The 17,205-nt window shown below is 42.7% G+C and overlaps 1 protein-coding gene across 3 annotated transcripts in view; it reads left to right on the top strand.

Moving 5' to 3' along the window:
* LOC135200435 (E3 ubiquitin-protein ligase HECW2-like) overlaps positions 1–17,205 on the top strand; it is a 171,105-nt gene that overhangs the window by 68,375 nt on the left and 85,525 nt on the right. For all 3 annotated transcript variants that reach the window (XM_064229069.1, XM_064229071.1, XM_064229070.1), the window contains exons 11-12: positions 3,443–3,551; positions 3,882–4,035. In XM_064229069.1, coding sequence (XP_064085139.1) covers positions 3,443–3,551; positions 3,882–4,035 — 263 coding nt within the window. The remainder of the gene's footprint in view (positions 1–3,442; positions 3,552–3,881; positions 4,036–17,205) is intronic.

Raw genomic sequence — 17,205 nt, forward strand, 5'->3', positions numbered from 1 at the left:
CAATCCTTAGTTCTAACATATGGTTAGGATCAGGTGGTCGGGATTGGTTGTGTGCTCCTTCATAAGGTGTATTGTCATATAAGTGGATCAGCACCCATTGACAAAGTCCTTTTAGGCTCTGCTGAGTAAGTGGGTAAGACCCCATCGGCAGACCCACAAGAACTCTTGGCCATAGATCACATATCTCGCTAAAGTTTCTTGAGGTGATGCAGACTACTGGGCAAACACCCACGAAGTCTACCACCTATCAGGTAGGAACCAAGGTTTTATTTATACCTACAACATATGTTGTTTACCTGTCTATTCCATATAGTAGCTGTCTCTTACCCTCCACCGAAGGGTGCCAATCAGCTATGTATATATCTTGAAAGGTAGGTTGATTGTATGAAAATGATATTGTTATGTTACAATAAAGTTTCATACATACTTACCTGGCAGATATATACAATTAAAGGCCCACCCAGCCTCCCCGCAGGAGACAGGTGGAAGAGAGAAAATATGATAGAAAACGGGGATGGTTCCTAGTCCTGCCGCCCAGGGCAGGCCGGTAGATCACCTGACCTACCTGTAGCGAGTGGCGCGAAATTTGAATTTCTGTCGGGGACGACGGAGTCTTAGCTATGTATATATCTGCCAGGTAAGTATGTATGAAACTTTATTGTAACATAACAATATCATTTTTATGCATACTTACCTGGCAGGTATATATAATTAAATTCCCACCCTCCTCCCCTCAGGAGACAGGGTTCAGAGAAAATCTGAGGAAAAACGGGAATAGTTCCAAGTACCAGCGCCACGGGAACGTGGGGGAGATCACCTGAACTACCAGTGGTCTAGCGGTTGCCGAGAGTTTTGAAAATTCTGCCAGTGCGAACAGACAACAGAGAATGTTGTTTGACAGATTTGCATCTGTCAAACAACAAAGACCTTCACGATCATTGAGGTCTGTGGAATCTCGATTCTAGCTCACCATCTACTTTTTGTCTCGCCTGTTTTCTCGGAGTCAGACATTCGTGCGAGATCAGGCGACATATAGTAGCCCTGAGTTTCTTATTGACGAAGTCGATTGCGGACGACGTTGGGTTGCGTTGATACACCCCCAAGGTTTGCTTAGATTGAATCGCCCAGGCAGTCCAGACACTCATCCTTCAGCTAAGAATAGTGCCTTTTGGTCTTCAGGGTACAGCCTTGCTGTCCTTGATTCGTCTGACTGGTCAACTGGTCGTTCACCTGACTTTAGTACAGACTGTGCATTTCCGGATCGAAGCTTTCAATATGGAACTTAGACGTAGTCTGAAGTTCTTGATGTCAAAGCATTCGAACCTCTCCTGCCTGTTAACTTCTTGTATGTGATCAGGAAGGCCTTCTTCTAACCACCCTAGATACGACAAAGAGGGTTAGTGAGATTTTAAGCCATCGTCACAAGTTTTGGCTTTAGAGAACACGAGGAGGTGTGCTCTCTAAGCCTTTCGTTATGGCCTAAGAATGGAAACCCTTTTTGTCCTTGGGCCAGGATCTTGGAAGCAAGGATGGCACAAGTTAGTGGGCAGGAGCCAGAGAGAGTCCTGTGCCCTGTCAGGTCTCTCAAGTTTTATCTACTTAAAATCAAGAAAGTCGAAGTCAGTCGGGCAATCTGCAGTGTTCCGAAAAAGACCAGACTTGCCCATATCGAAGTACACCCTGGTTTTAGGGTTAAGGAGTTCTTTCAAAAAAAAAAAAAAAAAAAAAAAAAAAAAAAAAAAAAAAAAAAAAAAAAAAAAAAAAAAAAAAAATGCTCCTTCATTGTGTTTGCACAAAGATTTGAAATCTTTTTATCTGAATGCTCACGAGGTGAGGGCGCGGCCTCGGAAGCATTTCAACAGAGCATGGCACTCAGCAACATCCTGAGTACCATGTTTTAGCGAAGCAACTCTGGGTTCACTTCACACTCCCTGCGAGATGTGAAGATGGCATATGAGATCTGCTGCTCGCTAGGGCCATACGTGTCTGCAGACACAATCTTGGGGGCAAGAAGTACTACTCATCCTATCCTGTAGAAAATGGTTAGGAAGAGCTCTTAATTTAGTTGTGGAGTCGCTGACAACGGCGACTTCTTAACTCTGAAGCCTTAGTTAACACACATTAACTTTGGCTAGGTTGGTCAGGTGGTGATATATATAATTATATATATATATTTATTTTACTTCTTAGCCCTCATGGTATGGTCAATATGGTCTAGTCACATTGTGGTCACGCCCCTGTTGACAGATCATCTGGAGTGCACCAGCTTTATAGGTCTCTACCTCGCTGGCAACTCTAGTAAAGCAGAAGCAGACTTGGGTGACAGTAATCACGAAGTCGGCTATGCTAACAGGTGGAACCAAGATGTAAATCATCTGCATGCATTTGTGTCCCAAAATCCTTCTATTCTGTCCCTTCCCACCTCCAACGGTGGGGTTCAACTATATATATATATATCTGACAGGTAAGTTCATGAGCAAAATGATATTGTTATGATACAATAAAGTTTGTTCATACTTAACTGGCAGATATATATATATTCAAGTACCCACCCACCTCCCCTCAGGGGACAGTGGAAATAAAAATTATGAATAGAAAATGGGAATGGTTCCTGATACCCGCCTCCCAGCGGCGGGAATGGGTACTAACCACCTGGCCGACCACTGCGTGTGTCGGAAGTTTTTTAAATTCTGTCGGACTTCAGAAAATACAGCTATATATATACCTGCCAGGTAAGTATGCATAAAACTTTATTGTATCATAACAATATCATATTTTGAGAGTTCACTTTTACAAGACTTTTGTTATGTATCAGCATTCACATTTTCAAAGAGAAGCGAGAGATATACAATTGACTTGCATAACATTATTTATTTACTCAAAAGGTTAATACACTAAGCCAGGTAGTGAGAGAAGTGTAGGTCTTTTAATTTTCTTTTGTGTTCTTTAAACACAAGTCGTTTTAAGTTGATAGGCCTAATTCTTGACAATGAGGGGTGTCATTACATTGGCAGCTTTATCACTTGCTGAATGGAAGTATTTTTTGCCTGATGCTTCCCCTGTAAGGGGGTAGTGCCATCAGTTCACCTCATGCAGTACACTGTAGGCATTACTTAAGGTTCTTTGCAGTATCCCTTCAGGCCCTAGTTACAACCCCTGTGGTTCCTTTTACTGTACATCCATTTATATTCTTACTTCCTTCTTACCTTCCATCCTCTCCTCACAATTGATTCATACTATTACAACTGCGAGGTTGTCCGCCTGTTGCACCTTTGAAACCTCTAAATCTTAGTTTTCGTTCCAGCGCTTGGCCTTCGGTCTAAATTGTAATTTTTTCTACCTGTCTGATGTTTTTCTGTTATTAAGAACCAAGAATCTTGAAATAAAATGTATTGTGAAAGGGCTTATTTTTACTAATGAATTTTTTCCTTGTGTCCACCAGGAGCACTTAGACCGTCATAGTAGAACCATGAGGTTACCTTCCATCCCAGAGAGAACTGTAAAGTTCCAGCGTGTTGAGATTCAGCCAGGAGAGGAACCTCTACCTATTAGTGAGTATAATAAAATCCTATCAGTTTTATTTTAGGTACTATTTAAAACTATTTTCTCTTATGAGAGATTGATGGTTCAGCTACTCTTTAGAATGTAGAATGCGATGTTTTTGCATTCGGAGATTCAAAATGTATGTTTAATTGAAGAATAAAAGTTTCATTCCCTTAGAAATCTAACCCTGCAATTTATCCACTGTTGGTTTTATATTGACCATAAAGTTGAGAGGATTTCTCTAATAGAAATTAAGTCTTCATTTCTGATGACTTCCTTATGAAATGCTAACAAGCCATGTGGTATTTGTTACTGATGAAAGGATATTATTCTAATAGACTGGGAGGCTAGAATTGACAGTCATGGAAGGATCTTCTACATTGACCATGTAAATCGCACAACAACATGGCAGAGACCCTCGAGCAGTGATACGACTCAGACCCAGAGAGCACAGTCAACTGACCAACTGCAGAGACAGCAACTGGACAGAAGGTTAGTATTGTTTATACTACTTTCTTCCATCTTACTTTCCACAACCCTCTCCCAGCAATTGTTTCATATTTTTCGTGTTGTAATAAAACACCTTGCAAGTGTTTCAATCTCTTTGCTTTGCCTTTTACAGAGTACTACGTATAATAGAATTTACTATATAATTGTAGATTTTCATTACACAAACTGTTTTTCACAAGATTATGAATTTCTTAGCAATTGTTTCATAGTGCAACTATGAGGTTTTACTCATTTTACACCTTTCAGATTATTTTACTAGTGATGAAGGACCTTACAGTTCACAGTGCTTTGCTTTTGGCCTAAATTTTACATTATTTGAGAGGATTCTTACCTACTGTTAAAGGTAGCTATATCTCCTGTGCCGATTAGGCGAGTCGTCATTCAAACAAAAAATTGAATGGCTGCCCGAATGACTCTCTTAAGTTTACCTGTTCTCCACCATGTGTGTTTCGAATGTTTTAGCTCTTGTCAGAATTGTCCTTGTCGCCATTATGGTTAGGCGATTGTTGGTATGCTATGGAGTTTGGCTGTTTTACACCTGTTTACGGTAATGTAATTTCATTTTCCCAAGATATCTTCCACCAGAAGCAAAACCAATAACCTCAGGCTATGTAGGAATGATTTTGGTGTAACCAGGATATTGAAATTGGAAGTTGATCAACATTTGGTTTGTACTTTCAAGGGTACAGAGTGTGATCTTGGAACTACTAGATGTGAAGAATGTAGGGAATTGTTCTGAGAAATTTATTCCTGAATATGTCAGATAAATTGCGAAAGCAATTAGTTAGGTCAGGACTCCTTTGTAGCTCCACCTTCTGCTCCCCATTTGGTTCAGGAAAGCATAACATGAAGTCAGAACATAATATTAAATTTATTTTTAGTTCTAATACAAGTTGAGCTGAGATCATTATGGGAACATTCTGAATCCCTCCATATGTGCGCTCTTTTTCGTGTTCCCTTTTAGAAGTAAGGTGTTCTGCCGGGGAACGAGGTCGGTTCTCGGGACGATGGGGTTCTGTGCCCTCCAATACCTACTTTACCCTTTGCCTGGCCCAAATCTTGTTTAAAGCGACCGTTCTGGTAATGTGTTCGCCTAAGGAAAGCTTTGGCATAAAGACTGTTTCGTTAAACATTAATCCTCGCTCCATGGGCGCATTTTCCCGTCATCAACACCAAGTTTGAGGTGTTAGAATGCATAGGAATAATAATGATATGTAATGCAGGTATTTACAATTTTATTGAGATGATAATGTATCTGTAGCAAGTTGTACACATTTAGATATGTCGATTCCCTTATTAACAGTTGACTGTTAATCGCTCTCATGCTTTGATTATTCTAAATTCTCATCTGCTAGCATATTCCTCTTTCTTCATAATGCTTGTGTTCGTTCTTTGCCTGCTTTCACTTCGGCTATCGGCAAATCTCTTATTACTGCCTTTATTAATGTCACTCTTTCAAGTCTACACTGTCTGTAGTATCTATGGTTTTCTCCAAGTTAGATATTATTCTAGCTTCAGAGCTTTTTGACGACATTTCATATAGGAATGCTTTCAAGTATATGTACGTTTGCTTTTGGATGAGGCAGGAGAGTCATTGTAACTCCTCTCCCACCGCCTCCCAACCTTTCTTATGTTCTTGCACCTTGTTTTCTTTCCCTCAGTTGACTCGGGGAGTTGTTGTTGACTCAGGTGGATGTAGTTGACTCATGCGGACTTGGCCCTGAGGCACTTAAGCTGTCTTCCTTTCATCAAGTCTTAGTGGATGCGCTACAGCACTCAGCTGCCGTCCTCCTATCGAGAAGTGTCGCTTTCTGTCACCAAGGGTTGTGAAGAAAGAGCAATCCTTTAAGCTCTTTTGTTTGCCTCGTGTCGGCAGCTGTCCCCTCCAGTCACCTGCTGGTGGAAGAAGAGTTTGAAATGGAGTTGGAGGAAGGAACTCGTTCGGGACGCTATGGTTTGTTGCAACATCACTCTTTGCTGTATCCTCATATTGTTAAGGAAAGAGGCCACAAAAAGAATATGTCTTACTTGTCTTAGCATATTTTGATGCCCTCTAAATATTGGAGAAGAGAACCAATTTGTCTCATATCAGAGAGCATTTTGTAAATTTCTCGTACTCGGGCGCACAAATCTCCCTTCAGGTTTTCCTTGGCTTGTCGTTTTGTGTCTTATAAAGTTGTGGAGAGCCGAAGACCGACTCTTGCGATACAAACGCTTATTGGCACTTTAACCATCATTAGTGGGAAATTTGACTTCTTTCTATTTCCAGTGAAGAAACAAATTTGAGACTGACAGACGCGCTGATCGAGTTTCAATCTAGCTTGTGAGTTGTTACCGTTTACTCAGAGGTACATTGTCTCGTCTTGGTGACAACACTGAGCAGTGGAGGCACCAACCCATCAAGTTTGTGAAACCAACTTTCAGCATTTGTCGCCAGCGGAAGTTTAGCAAGAAAGACAAGTAACTTATTTCTGATGCTACAGGGTAATGTCCTCATGCTTATACTCACTTGGTTTGGAAGAAATAAGAACACTTTCACTTCTTGTCTGATTATGCAGTTCGGATTAAGGCAATAAGGGAATATTTATTGGTGGTCTTGTTTTATACTTTTCGGGGATAAGTGCAGACCTCAGGTTCTGGGATATGGACAGTTGCAACCTCTTAACATGCATGGAGAGACTTGGGACTAGAACCTTTCATGGTAGAGACGGTGAAGGGCAGTTGTGATTCTTTTTTGGTCATCCTCCACTGGTTTAATCTCCCTCTTATAGCTTCGTTTGTCTTCAACAGAAATCTCTCATAAGTCTCTCTCCTGGTAGTAGGAGGTTGTATATGGAGGGAATGATGGTCCAAGGGTAATTCTTTGGGACAAGCTCCATAAGTAATTGGAGATATTCTTCAACATTTAGAGACTTGAATAACAGGAAGTGTTTGCCCACATACTTTTTGGTTTGTTCATGAAACTTACCCAGCAGATATATATATAGCTGTATTTCTCCGAAGTCCGACAGAATTTCAAAACTCCCGGCTCACGCAGTGGTCGGCCAGGTGGTTAGTACCCATTCCCGCCGCTGGGAGGCGGGTGTCAGGAACCATTCCCATTTTCTATCCAGATTTTTTCTGTCGCCGGTGTTGATAACAACCGTTTTCAACACCTCAGTCTAGGATTTTCGAAACTTCTCTGTTACTTGAGTATCCTGTTTGTTTTTTGGTTATCGAACGTGGATTGTGACTAGGCTTACGCTGATAGTGGATTGGATTTGAATTTGGTTTGGTTTTTTCCTTTAACCTCTTCATTACCGAAAGTTTGTTTGGAGGTAGGTGGGTACCACCATTCAAGTCTACTACACCGCACCGGGTGCATAAAGGTGGTACGCATAGTACCACCAAAACTCCTCTTTTCAGATAGGGACTTCCAATCATTCTGTAATTTCGGTTTGAAGAGTTTGGAGCAAAATAAACAGTATGACACGATACCAGACGTATGATGAACCCAAAAAAAAAGAAAAAATTAATTACTGCTTATAGTAGTGTGTAGGTGACAGATGAACTGCGTCTCAACAAAAAATCACAAAACCAGACAAGCGTAAACATGTAATAAATTCGACCCAAGTATAAAAACAGTTTGGTATCATCATTACTGTCACTTTATTTATTCACTTATTACATTTTACAAATAAAAAAGATATGAACACCAGATAAATGAAGGTAAAATAAAGCCTGATAGTAACTTGATAATAAAAAACCAAACCAGAGAAAAAGCGATTTTTTCCGAGGACAAGAAACTTGAAAAATTAGTTTAGATACCCCTGATGCCCCTAAAGTTGTTTTCTGTGATGAAACTAATCTTAGAAAACGTAGAAAATGACGTCGACCAATTTTTGAAAGATATACTATAAAATTTGCGATTTCCATATTTATTGGCGGGGCTTTCGCTTTAGTTTTGCTCTTTTTTTTGTTATTACGTGCTTATTTACTGTTCTATTTTGATAATGCTTTATGTGCATGTTCCAGGTGCGATATACCAACATTCTGTAAGGCCGAATTTCTATTCAAGACTGTAGTTTTCTCACCGACCACCAGTGTCCCTTGTACAAGGGACACTGAGTTTCAAATTTTTTTTCATAAAATCATTTATTTTCCCTGTAGGATGATAAAACTAACAGACAATATGCGTTATTATAGTGCTAATAATACCTAATAATTTCATTAGCCTGTCTTGATCAGTGTATTTTTGGCAAATATTTTTACGATCGGCACCCCTCCAAACTGGAGTCACTACCAAGAGATTCAGTTCGGCAGCGAACGCAATGTTTACATTCTGCTCACCCACCCGGTAAAGAAGGGGTTAACTAAGATGTCTGGGACTAGTTTATCTAGCACCAGAGTGTGTTGTATGGAAGGTTGTAAGGTGAGGCTACCGAAAGGTTCAGTAGACCCACACACAATATGTAATAATTGTAGAGAACATACGTGTGTTATAAATGACCGTTGTAAGGAGTGTGAATGTCTGTCTGATTCGGGTTGGAAGGCTTATGAATCCTATGTGCGGAAATTGGAGCGTGATAGGATACGGAGATCTTCCTCCAGGAGTGTATCAGTCAGTAGAAGTAAGGGTAGTAAGGTTTCTCCTACTATACATTTAGTAGTTGGTACACCTAAATCTGTTGTGCCTTCGGGCCCTGAAAATGTTGTGCCTTCGGGCCCTGAAAAATCAGTGGAAGACAATGCCCTTTCTACGATTCTGGAATCAATACGAAACCTAGAATCTAAAGTGCTCGCTTTGGAGGGTAAAAGCATTATTAGTGAACAAAAGTGCAGTAAAAGTGCCCCCAGTGTTGGAGTGGGGGCGTCAGATCGGCCCTATAATGCCTCTAGGCCTGGACCTCTGTCGAACTTCCAAGCCCAGGAAGACGGACATGTCGAAAGCCGCAGGAGGGTTACGGAACCCCCACCGATCTGGCGTCCCTTCGGCAGAACCTGTAGACGATCCCCAGGCTGCCAAAGAGTGTGCAAGTGCGTGTATCCTCCGCGAGTGCTTTTCGTCCTCGGAGGCGTCCTCCCCTAACAGGAGTTGGAGCATGAGAAGACGCTCACGTCCTCTGAAAAGAGCTATGACGTTAAATGTCGCACAGGCGCTATCGTCAGTAGTCTCTCAGAGGAGGGCGCAGAGTCTCTTTGCGCTGCTTCTTCGTTACGGGCTTCGCCTCGAGACGGTTGGATTACTCTCCACCGCAAAAAAGATCGAAAACTCAAGGTGTCGCACAAGCGGCCAGAGTCTTCGATCGCATGAAGAAGACGCTTCACGTCCTTTTTCTCCTGTTGGTTTGCGGTCTTCACCGGAGAGTTTTTGCTGCATGGACTCCTCAAAGGAGAATTATGATGTCATCTGACGAGGACGCCTTGGAGCGGCCTAGTCGTTCTATGAATAGAAGAACGGGTCCTGTGAGAAGGGATAGGGCTTCCCCTCGCCCCTCGCCTTCTCATAGGATCAGTTTTTCTCCTGAAAAAGAATCTTCTGCTACAAAGTGTTATCAGGTCGATGCAACAACAACTTGCTTCGTTGCTGGCTGAGAGAGAATCAGAAATTCGTCCGAGAAGAAAAGATGATATGATTACCGATTAAAAGATCTAAGAGGTCTCCCGCACGGGTGGACCGATCGTCCTCTTTCGCCTGTGAGTACTCATTCTAGATTTCGTACGTCTCACCTGCAGTTGGAGAAAGGGCATGAAAAACTTCCTACGAGGATTCGCCCAGACTCTCGAGGCTCGCTTTATACAAGAACGGACGATCCTATGATTACGAAACGAGGGCCGTATACAGTCTGAGAAACTCGACGCTCCTAGTTCGGCTTGGAAGGAGCGGAGTGTTCACAGGGACGCCTGTTTAGACAAGCGGTACGCTCGGACAGACGTCGAGCGTGACGCTCACCTGGACGCCAGGCGTGGCGCTCGGATGGACGCCGAGCGTGACGCTCACCTGGACGCCAGCGTGGGACGCTCGGCTGAGCGACGAGCGTGACGCTCACCTGGACGCCAAACGTGGCGCTCGGCTGGACGCCAAGCGTGACGCTCGGCTGGACGCCAAGCTTGACGCTCGGACGGATGCCAAGCGAGACGTTCAAACGGACGCTTTGTTGTGCAGATCCATCAGGTATCACAGCAAGGTATTAGTATGGAACCTCAACTGCAATCGGCTTTTCGAAGGGACTCCCATCGAGAGAATGAGCAAGAAATTGGTACCGCTTTATCTGAATCTTTAGATATTAATATTCAGAATGCTCCATGCACGTCAAAACAACGATCTTCATTAAAGCTCGGAGTGAAAGGACTTGTACCACCAGCTTCGGGAGTTCCCTTGGTCACTCCTATAGATGAGGAAGGATTAAGTAATATTTCAGAAGAAACGGAAGAGGATCAACCCGCTGTGTCAGATTCATCCGATTATCAAGTTTTGGTTCGATTGCTTCGGGATTCATTTGGAGAAGAGTTTCAACCCGCAGCACCTCGGTCGCCTCCTTCTCAGTTTTCGTTGTCAAAAACAAATAAGACTCCTGGATTTGTTAAAATGACAAAGTCTCTTTCAACTAAGAGAGCTTTTAAGAAGGTGCAAGATTGGATGGAGTCTAGAAAAGCTCAAGGAAAGTTTTCCTTTGCCCAGCCTCCTTCAAGACTTTGCGGCAAGGCTGGGATCTGGTATGATACAGGTGAGGATGTCAGGTTAAGAGCTCCGCATCGCTCAAGGTGACTTTTCCAGTCTGGTTGACGCACCAAGAAGGTCTCTTCTTTCGTCAGCTAAAATAACATGGACACCGGCGGAGATAGACCACCATCTGAAAGGTCTTTTTCGGACAATTGAAGTATTTAATTTCTTAGACTGGTGTTTGGGGCTGCTTGACACTAAGTCTCGTAGTCAAGACTCAATTAGCTTGGGGGAGCTATCCAGTGTTCTCGCTTGTATGGATAAGGCCGTCAGAGATGGTTCAGAGGAATTGGCTTCACATTTTTGTGCAGGGCTCCTGAAAAAGAGAGCTATCTACTGTAAATTTACTACCAAAGCAGTGTCTCCAACACAGAAGGCAGAATTGCTTTTCGCCCCTCTTTCTGACCATCTCTTCCCCCAGGCTATGATTATAGATGTAGCTGGAAGTCTACAGGAAAAAGCTACTCAGGATCTCTTAGCACAATCTTCTAGACGTCCTGCGGTTCCTTCGACTTCAACACGAACCCAGTTTTCTAAGAAAATAAAGCCCTTTCGAGGTGGAGCATCCTCTAGACCTTCTCCTAGAGGAAGAGGACTCTCTAGAGGCAGAGCTCAGTCTAAGTCCAGAGGTAAAAAATGAGGAGGAAGTCCTTCAGTCGCCAGTAGGTGCCAGGCTTCATTTATTTGCAGAAGCTTGGAAGAAGATAGAGGCAGACAGCTGGTCAACCAACGTCATCGAGCGAGGATACAAAATACCTTTCCTGAAGCCTCCTCCATTGTGCACAACACCTATAGATCTATCACCCTCTTACCATGGAGAAAAACAACAGATCTTGTACGATCTGATAGAACAAATGCTCGAGAAGAAAGCAATAGAACAAGTTGAGGACATTCAGTCCCCGGGTTTCTACAACAGGTTATTCCTGGTGCCGAAACAGTCGGGAGGCTGGCGGCCAGTTTTAGATGTGAGCAGTCTAAACCTTTTTATAGAGAGACAGACGTTCAAGATGGAGACACCTCAGTCAGTGCTTGCGGCCTTAAGACAAAACGACTGGATGGTATCACTGGACCTGCAAGACGCATATTTCCACGTCCCGATACATCCCCGATCGAAGAAATATCTGCGTTTTGTCATGAAGGGAAGAGTTTTCCAATTCAGAGCTCTTTGCTTCGGTCTGAGTACGGGCACCAATGATTTTCACAATTCTATGAAGAATGTGGCGAGGTGGCTTCATCTTGCAAACATAAGGATCTCTCTATATCTAGACGACTGGCTCATTCGAGCATCGTCGAAAGAAAGGTGTCTGAAGGACCTTCAATCAACCTTAACTCTAGCAAAGTCCCTGGGACTTCTAGTGAATTTCGAAAAGTCGCAGCTGATCCCCACACAGTCCATCGTGTATCTGGGGATTCAGTGGCTTTTCGAGCTTTTCCGTCCCAGGGACGTCAACAGCAAGGATTAGAAGAAATATCAGTCTTCTTAAGGAAAGAATCATGCTCGGTGAGGGAATGGATGAGTCTGCTGGGACACCATTTCTCGCTGAGAAGTTTGTTTCCTTGGGGAGACTACATCTCAGACCTCTCCAGTTTTTTCCTGAAGGAGAGTTGGGAGGACAAAGAAAATTTGGAGACAATTTTGAGGATCCCAAAGGAGGTAAAGGATCACCTAAAGTGGTGGCTCGATCCTGTGAAGCTTTCGGAAGGAACTTCCCTCAAACTTCAGAGCCCCGACCTAGTGTTGTTCTCCGACGCGTCCACCACCGGGTGGGGAGCTACACTAGGGAGGGAGGAAGTGTCAGGCACCTGGAGAGGGGAACAGGTGTTCTGGCACATAAATCTCAAGAACTGGCGCCATATACTTGGCACTTCAGTTTTTCAAAGAAAAAGTCACAAACAAGATAGTTCAGATAAATTCAGACAATACCACAGCTCTGTCATACATAAAAAAACAAGGAGGGACTCACTCGCGATCATTGTTCAATCTAGCGAGAGAGATCCTGTTATGGGCGAGAACTCAGAAAGTAACGATTCTAACGAGGTTCGTTGCAGGCGTGGAGAACGTCCGGGCAGATCTCCTCAGTCGGCAAGGTCAACTGCTGCCGACCGAGTGGACTCTGCATCAGGATGTGTGTCGAGAGCTGTGGAAGTTATGGGGACGTCCTCTAGTGGACGTCTTTGCAACAGCGAGAACAAAGAGGCTTCCGTTGTATTGCTCCCCCGTGCTCGACCCGGGAGCAATAGCAATAGATGCACTTCTTTGGGATTGGACAGGGATGGATCTTTACGCATTTCCCCCGTTCAAGATTCTGGAGGAAGTAATGAAGAAGTTTGCAATGTCAGAAGGGACGAGATTGACGTTAATCGCTCCTTATTGGCCAGCAAAGGAGTGGTTCACAGAGGTCATGACCTTTGTAGTAGACTTCCCGAGGACATTGCCCATGAGGACAGATCTACTCAAACAGCCCCACTTCGAGAGATACCACGGAAACCTCCCCGCTCTGAGTCTGACTGCATTCAGACTATCAAAAAGTTGGTCAGAGCGAGGGGTTTTTCTAGACCGGTTGCAAAAGCAATCGCCAATGCGAGAAGAGCTTCCACGCTTGGAGTCTATCAATCGAAGTGGGCTTCGTTTAGGAGCTGGTGCAGAAGAACTCGCATTTCCTCTACCACGACCTCTGTGAGCCAAATAGCGGACTTTTTGCTCTACTTGAGAAACGACCTAAAGCTTGCAGTCTCAACAATCAAAGGCTACAGAAGTATGTTATCTGTAGTCTTTAGACATAGAGGAATTGATTTGGCAAATAATAAGGATATCCACGATCTTTTAAGGTCTTTCGAGACTATAAAGATTCCTCAGCCTAAGTTACCATCATGGAATTTGGATGTAGTACTTAAATTCCTAATGTCAAATCGGTTTGAACCCCTTCAGAATGCCTCTTTAAGGGATCTTACTAAGAAAACTATTTTCCTAACGACTCTGGCGACGGCGAAGAGGGTTAGTGAAATTCAAGCCTTTAGCAAGCATATTGGTTTTAGGGGACATAATGCTGTTTGCTCATTAAGTCCTACGTTTCTAGCGAAAAATGAAAATCCGTCTAACCCTTGGCCCAAAAGTTTTGAGATTAAGGGTATGGCGGAAATCATTGGACACGAACCAGAGAGAGTCCTGTGCCCTGTCAGGGCTCTCAAGATTTATTTACAAAGAACGAAGGAATGTCGAGGTCCTTCTAACAACTTATGGTGTTCGGTCAGAAGACCAGATTTACCGATGTTGAAGAATGCTCTGGCATTCTTCTTGAGAGACACCATTAGACAGGCGCATTCATCTTGCGAAGACAGTGATGTTAAGCTGTTGAAAGTGAATGCCCTCTTACGCAGATTGGACGTGAATGCCCTCTTACGCAGATTGGACGTATTAAACGTCGAGTCAAAATGTCTCCTGTATGCCGATTGGACGTATTATACGTCGACTCAAAAAAGTTTTTTAAAAAATTCGCGGAAAAATACTTATAGGCCTACCAGCCGAAAACTTTTGAATCACGCGCCTTGGGGGATGCTGGGAGTTCACGGATCAAGGCGTTGTTTTGTTTAGAATCGTTACGCAGATGCGCAAGCGCGAATTTCTTTCTTATCACACTAAAAAGTATCAGTGACACATCTCAAAAATTATTTCGTCACTTTGACATAATTTTTGCACCATTTTAAATTTGCCGTTACATAAAGTTTTATATATGGAAATATGGCAATTTCATGCATAATACAACTAAAACAACCCATGGTTGTAGCTTTTATCATTTTTGAAATATTTTCATATAAATAACGATAAGTGCCAAAATTTCAACCTTCGGTCAACTTTGACTCTACTGAAATGGTCAAAAAATGCAATTTTAAGCTAAAAATCTTATATTCTAGTAATATTCAATCATTTGCCTTCATTTGGCAACAAATTGTAAGTCTCTAGCACAATATTTCGATTTATGGTGAATTTATGAAAAAAATGATATTGTTAAGATACAATAAAGTTTGTTCATACTTACCTGGCAGATATATATATAGCTGTATTTCTCCGAAGTCCGACAGAATTTCAAAACTCCCGGCTCACGCAGTGGTCGGCCAGGTGGTTAGTACCCATTCCCGCCGCTGGGAGGCGGGTGTCAGGAACCATTCCCATTTTCTATTCAGATTTTCTATTCCCACTGTCTCCTGCGGGGAGGTGGGTGGGTACTTTGATTATATATATCTGCCAGGTAAGTATGAACAAACTTTATTGTATCTTAACAATATCATTTTTTTCATAAATTCACCATAAATCGAAATATTGTGCTAGAGACTTACAATTTGTTGCCAAATGAAGGCAAATGATTGAATATTACTAGAATATAAGATTTTTAGCTTAAAATTGCATTTTTTGACCATTTCAGTAGAGTCAAAGTTGACCGAAGGTTGAAATTTTGGCACTTATCGTTATTTATATGAAAATATTTCAAAAATGATAAAAGCTACAACCATGGGTTGTTTTAGTTGTATTATGCATGAAATTGCCATATTTCCATATATAAAACTTTATGTAACGGCAAATTTAAAATGGTGCAAAAATTATGTCAAAGTGACGAAATAATTTTTGAGATGTGTCACTGATACTTTTTAGTGTGATAAGAAAGAAATTCGCGCTTGCGCATCTGCGTAACGATTCTAAACAAAACAACGCCTTGATCCGTGAACTCCCAGCATCCCCCAAGGCGCGTGATTCAAAAGTTTTCGGCTGGTAGGCCTATAAGTATTTTTCCGCGAATTTTTTAAAAAACTTTTTTGAGTCGACGTATAATACGTCCAATCGGCATACAGGAGACATTTTGACTCGACGTTTAATACGTCCAATCTGCGTAAGAGGGCATTCACGTCCAATCTGCGTAAGAGGGCATTCACTTTCAACAGCTTAACATCACTGTCTTCGCAAGATGAATGCGCCTGTCTAATGGTGTCTCTCAAGAAGAATGCCAGAGCATTCTTCAACATCGGTAAATCTGGTCTTCTGACCAAACACCATAAGTTGTTAGAAGGACCTCGACATTCCTTCGTTCTTTGTAAATAAATCTTGAGAGCCCTGACAGGGCACAGGACTCTCTCTGGTTCGTGTCCAATGATTTCCGCATACCCTTAATCTCAAAACTTTTGGGCCAAGGGTTAGACGGATTTTCATTTTTCGCTAGAAACGTAGGACTTAATGAGCAAAACAGCATTATGTCCCCTAAAACCAATATGCTTGCTAAAGGCTTGATTTCACTAACCCTCTTCGCCGTCTTACAGGAGTCGTTGGAAAGAAAAAGTTTTCTTAGTAAGGATCCCTTAGAAAGAGGCATTCGGAAGGGGTTCAAACCGATTTGACATTAGGAATTTAAGTACTACATCCAAATTCCATGATGGTAACTTAGGTTGAGGAATCTTTATAGTCTCGAAAGACCTTAAAGATCGTGGATATCCTTATTATTTGCCAAATCAATTCCTCTAGTCTAAAGACTACAGATAACATACTTCTGTAGCCTTTGATTGTTGAGACTGCAAGCTTTAGGTCGTTTCTCAAGTAGAGCAAAAAGTCCGCTATTTGGCTCACAGAGGTCGTGGTAGAGGAAATGCGAGTTCTTCTGCACCAGCTCCTAAACGAAGCCCACTTCGATTGATAGACTCCAAGCGTGGAAGCTCTTCTCGCATTGGCGATTGCTTTTGCAACCGGTCTAGAAAAACCCCTCGCTCTGACCAACTTTTTGATAGTCTGAATGCAGTCAAGATCAGAGCGGGGAGGTTTCCGTGGTATCTCTCGAAGTGGGGCTGTTGAGTAGATCTGTCCTCATGGGCAATGTCCTCGGAAGTCTACTACAAAGGTCATGACCTCTGTGAACCACTCCTTTGCTGGCCAATAAGGAGCGATTAACGTCAATCTCGTCCCTTCTGACATTGCAAACTTCTTCATTACTTCCCCCAGAATCTTGAACGGGGGAATTGCCGTAAAGATCCATCCCTGTCCAATCCCAAAGAATGCCTCTATTGCTATTGCTGCTCCCGGGTCGAGCACGGGGGAGCAATACAACGGAAGCCTCTTTGTTCTCGCTGTTGCAAAGACGTCCACTAGAGGACGTCCCCATAACTTCCACAGCTCTCGACACACATCCTGATGCAGAGTCCACTCGGTCGGCAGCAGTTGACCTTGCCGAACTGAGGAGATCTGCCCGGAACGTTCTCCACGCCTGCAACGAACCTCGTTAGAATCGTTTTACTTTCTGAGTTCTCGCCCATAACAGGATCTCTCTCGCTAGATTGAACAATGATCGCGAAGTGAGTAGCCCCTCCTTGTTTTTTTATGTATGACAGAGCTTGTGTGGTATTGTCTGAATTTATCTGAACTATCTTGTTTGTGACTTTTTCTTTGAAAAACTGAAGTGCCAAGTATATGG

This window comes from Macrobrachium nipponense, chromosome 26 (genome assembly GCF_015104395.2).
Source record: "Macrobrachium nipponense isolate FS-2020 chromosome 26, ASM1510439v2, whole genome shotgun sequence".
Taxonomy (NCBI): domain Eukaryota; kingdom Metazoa; phylum Arthropoda; class Malacostraca; order Decapoda; family Palaemonidae; genus Macrobrachium; species Macrobrachium nipponense.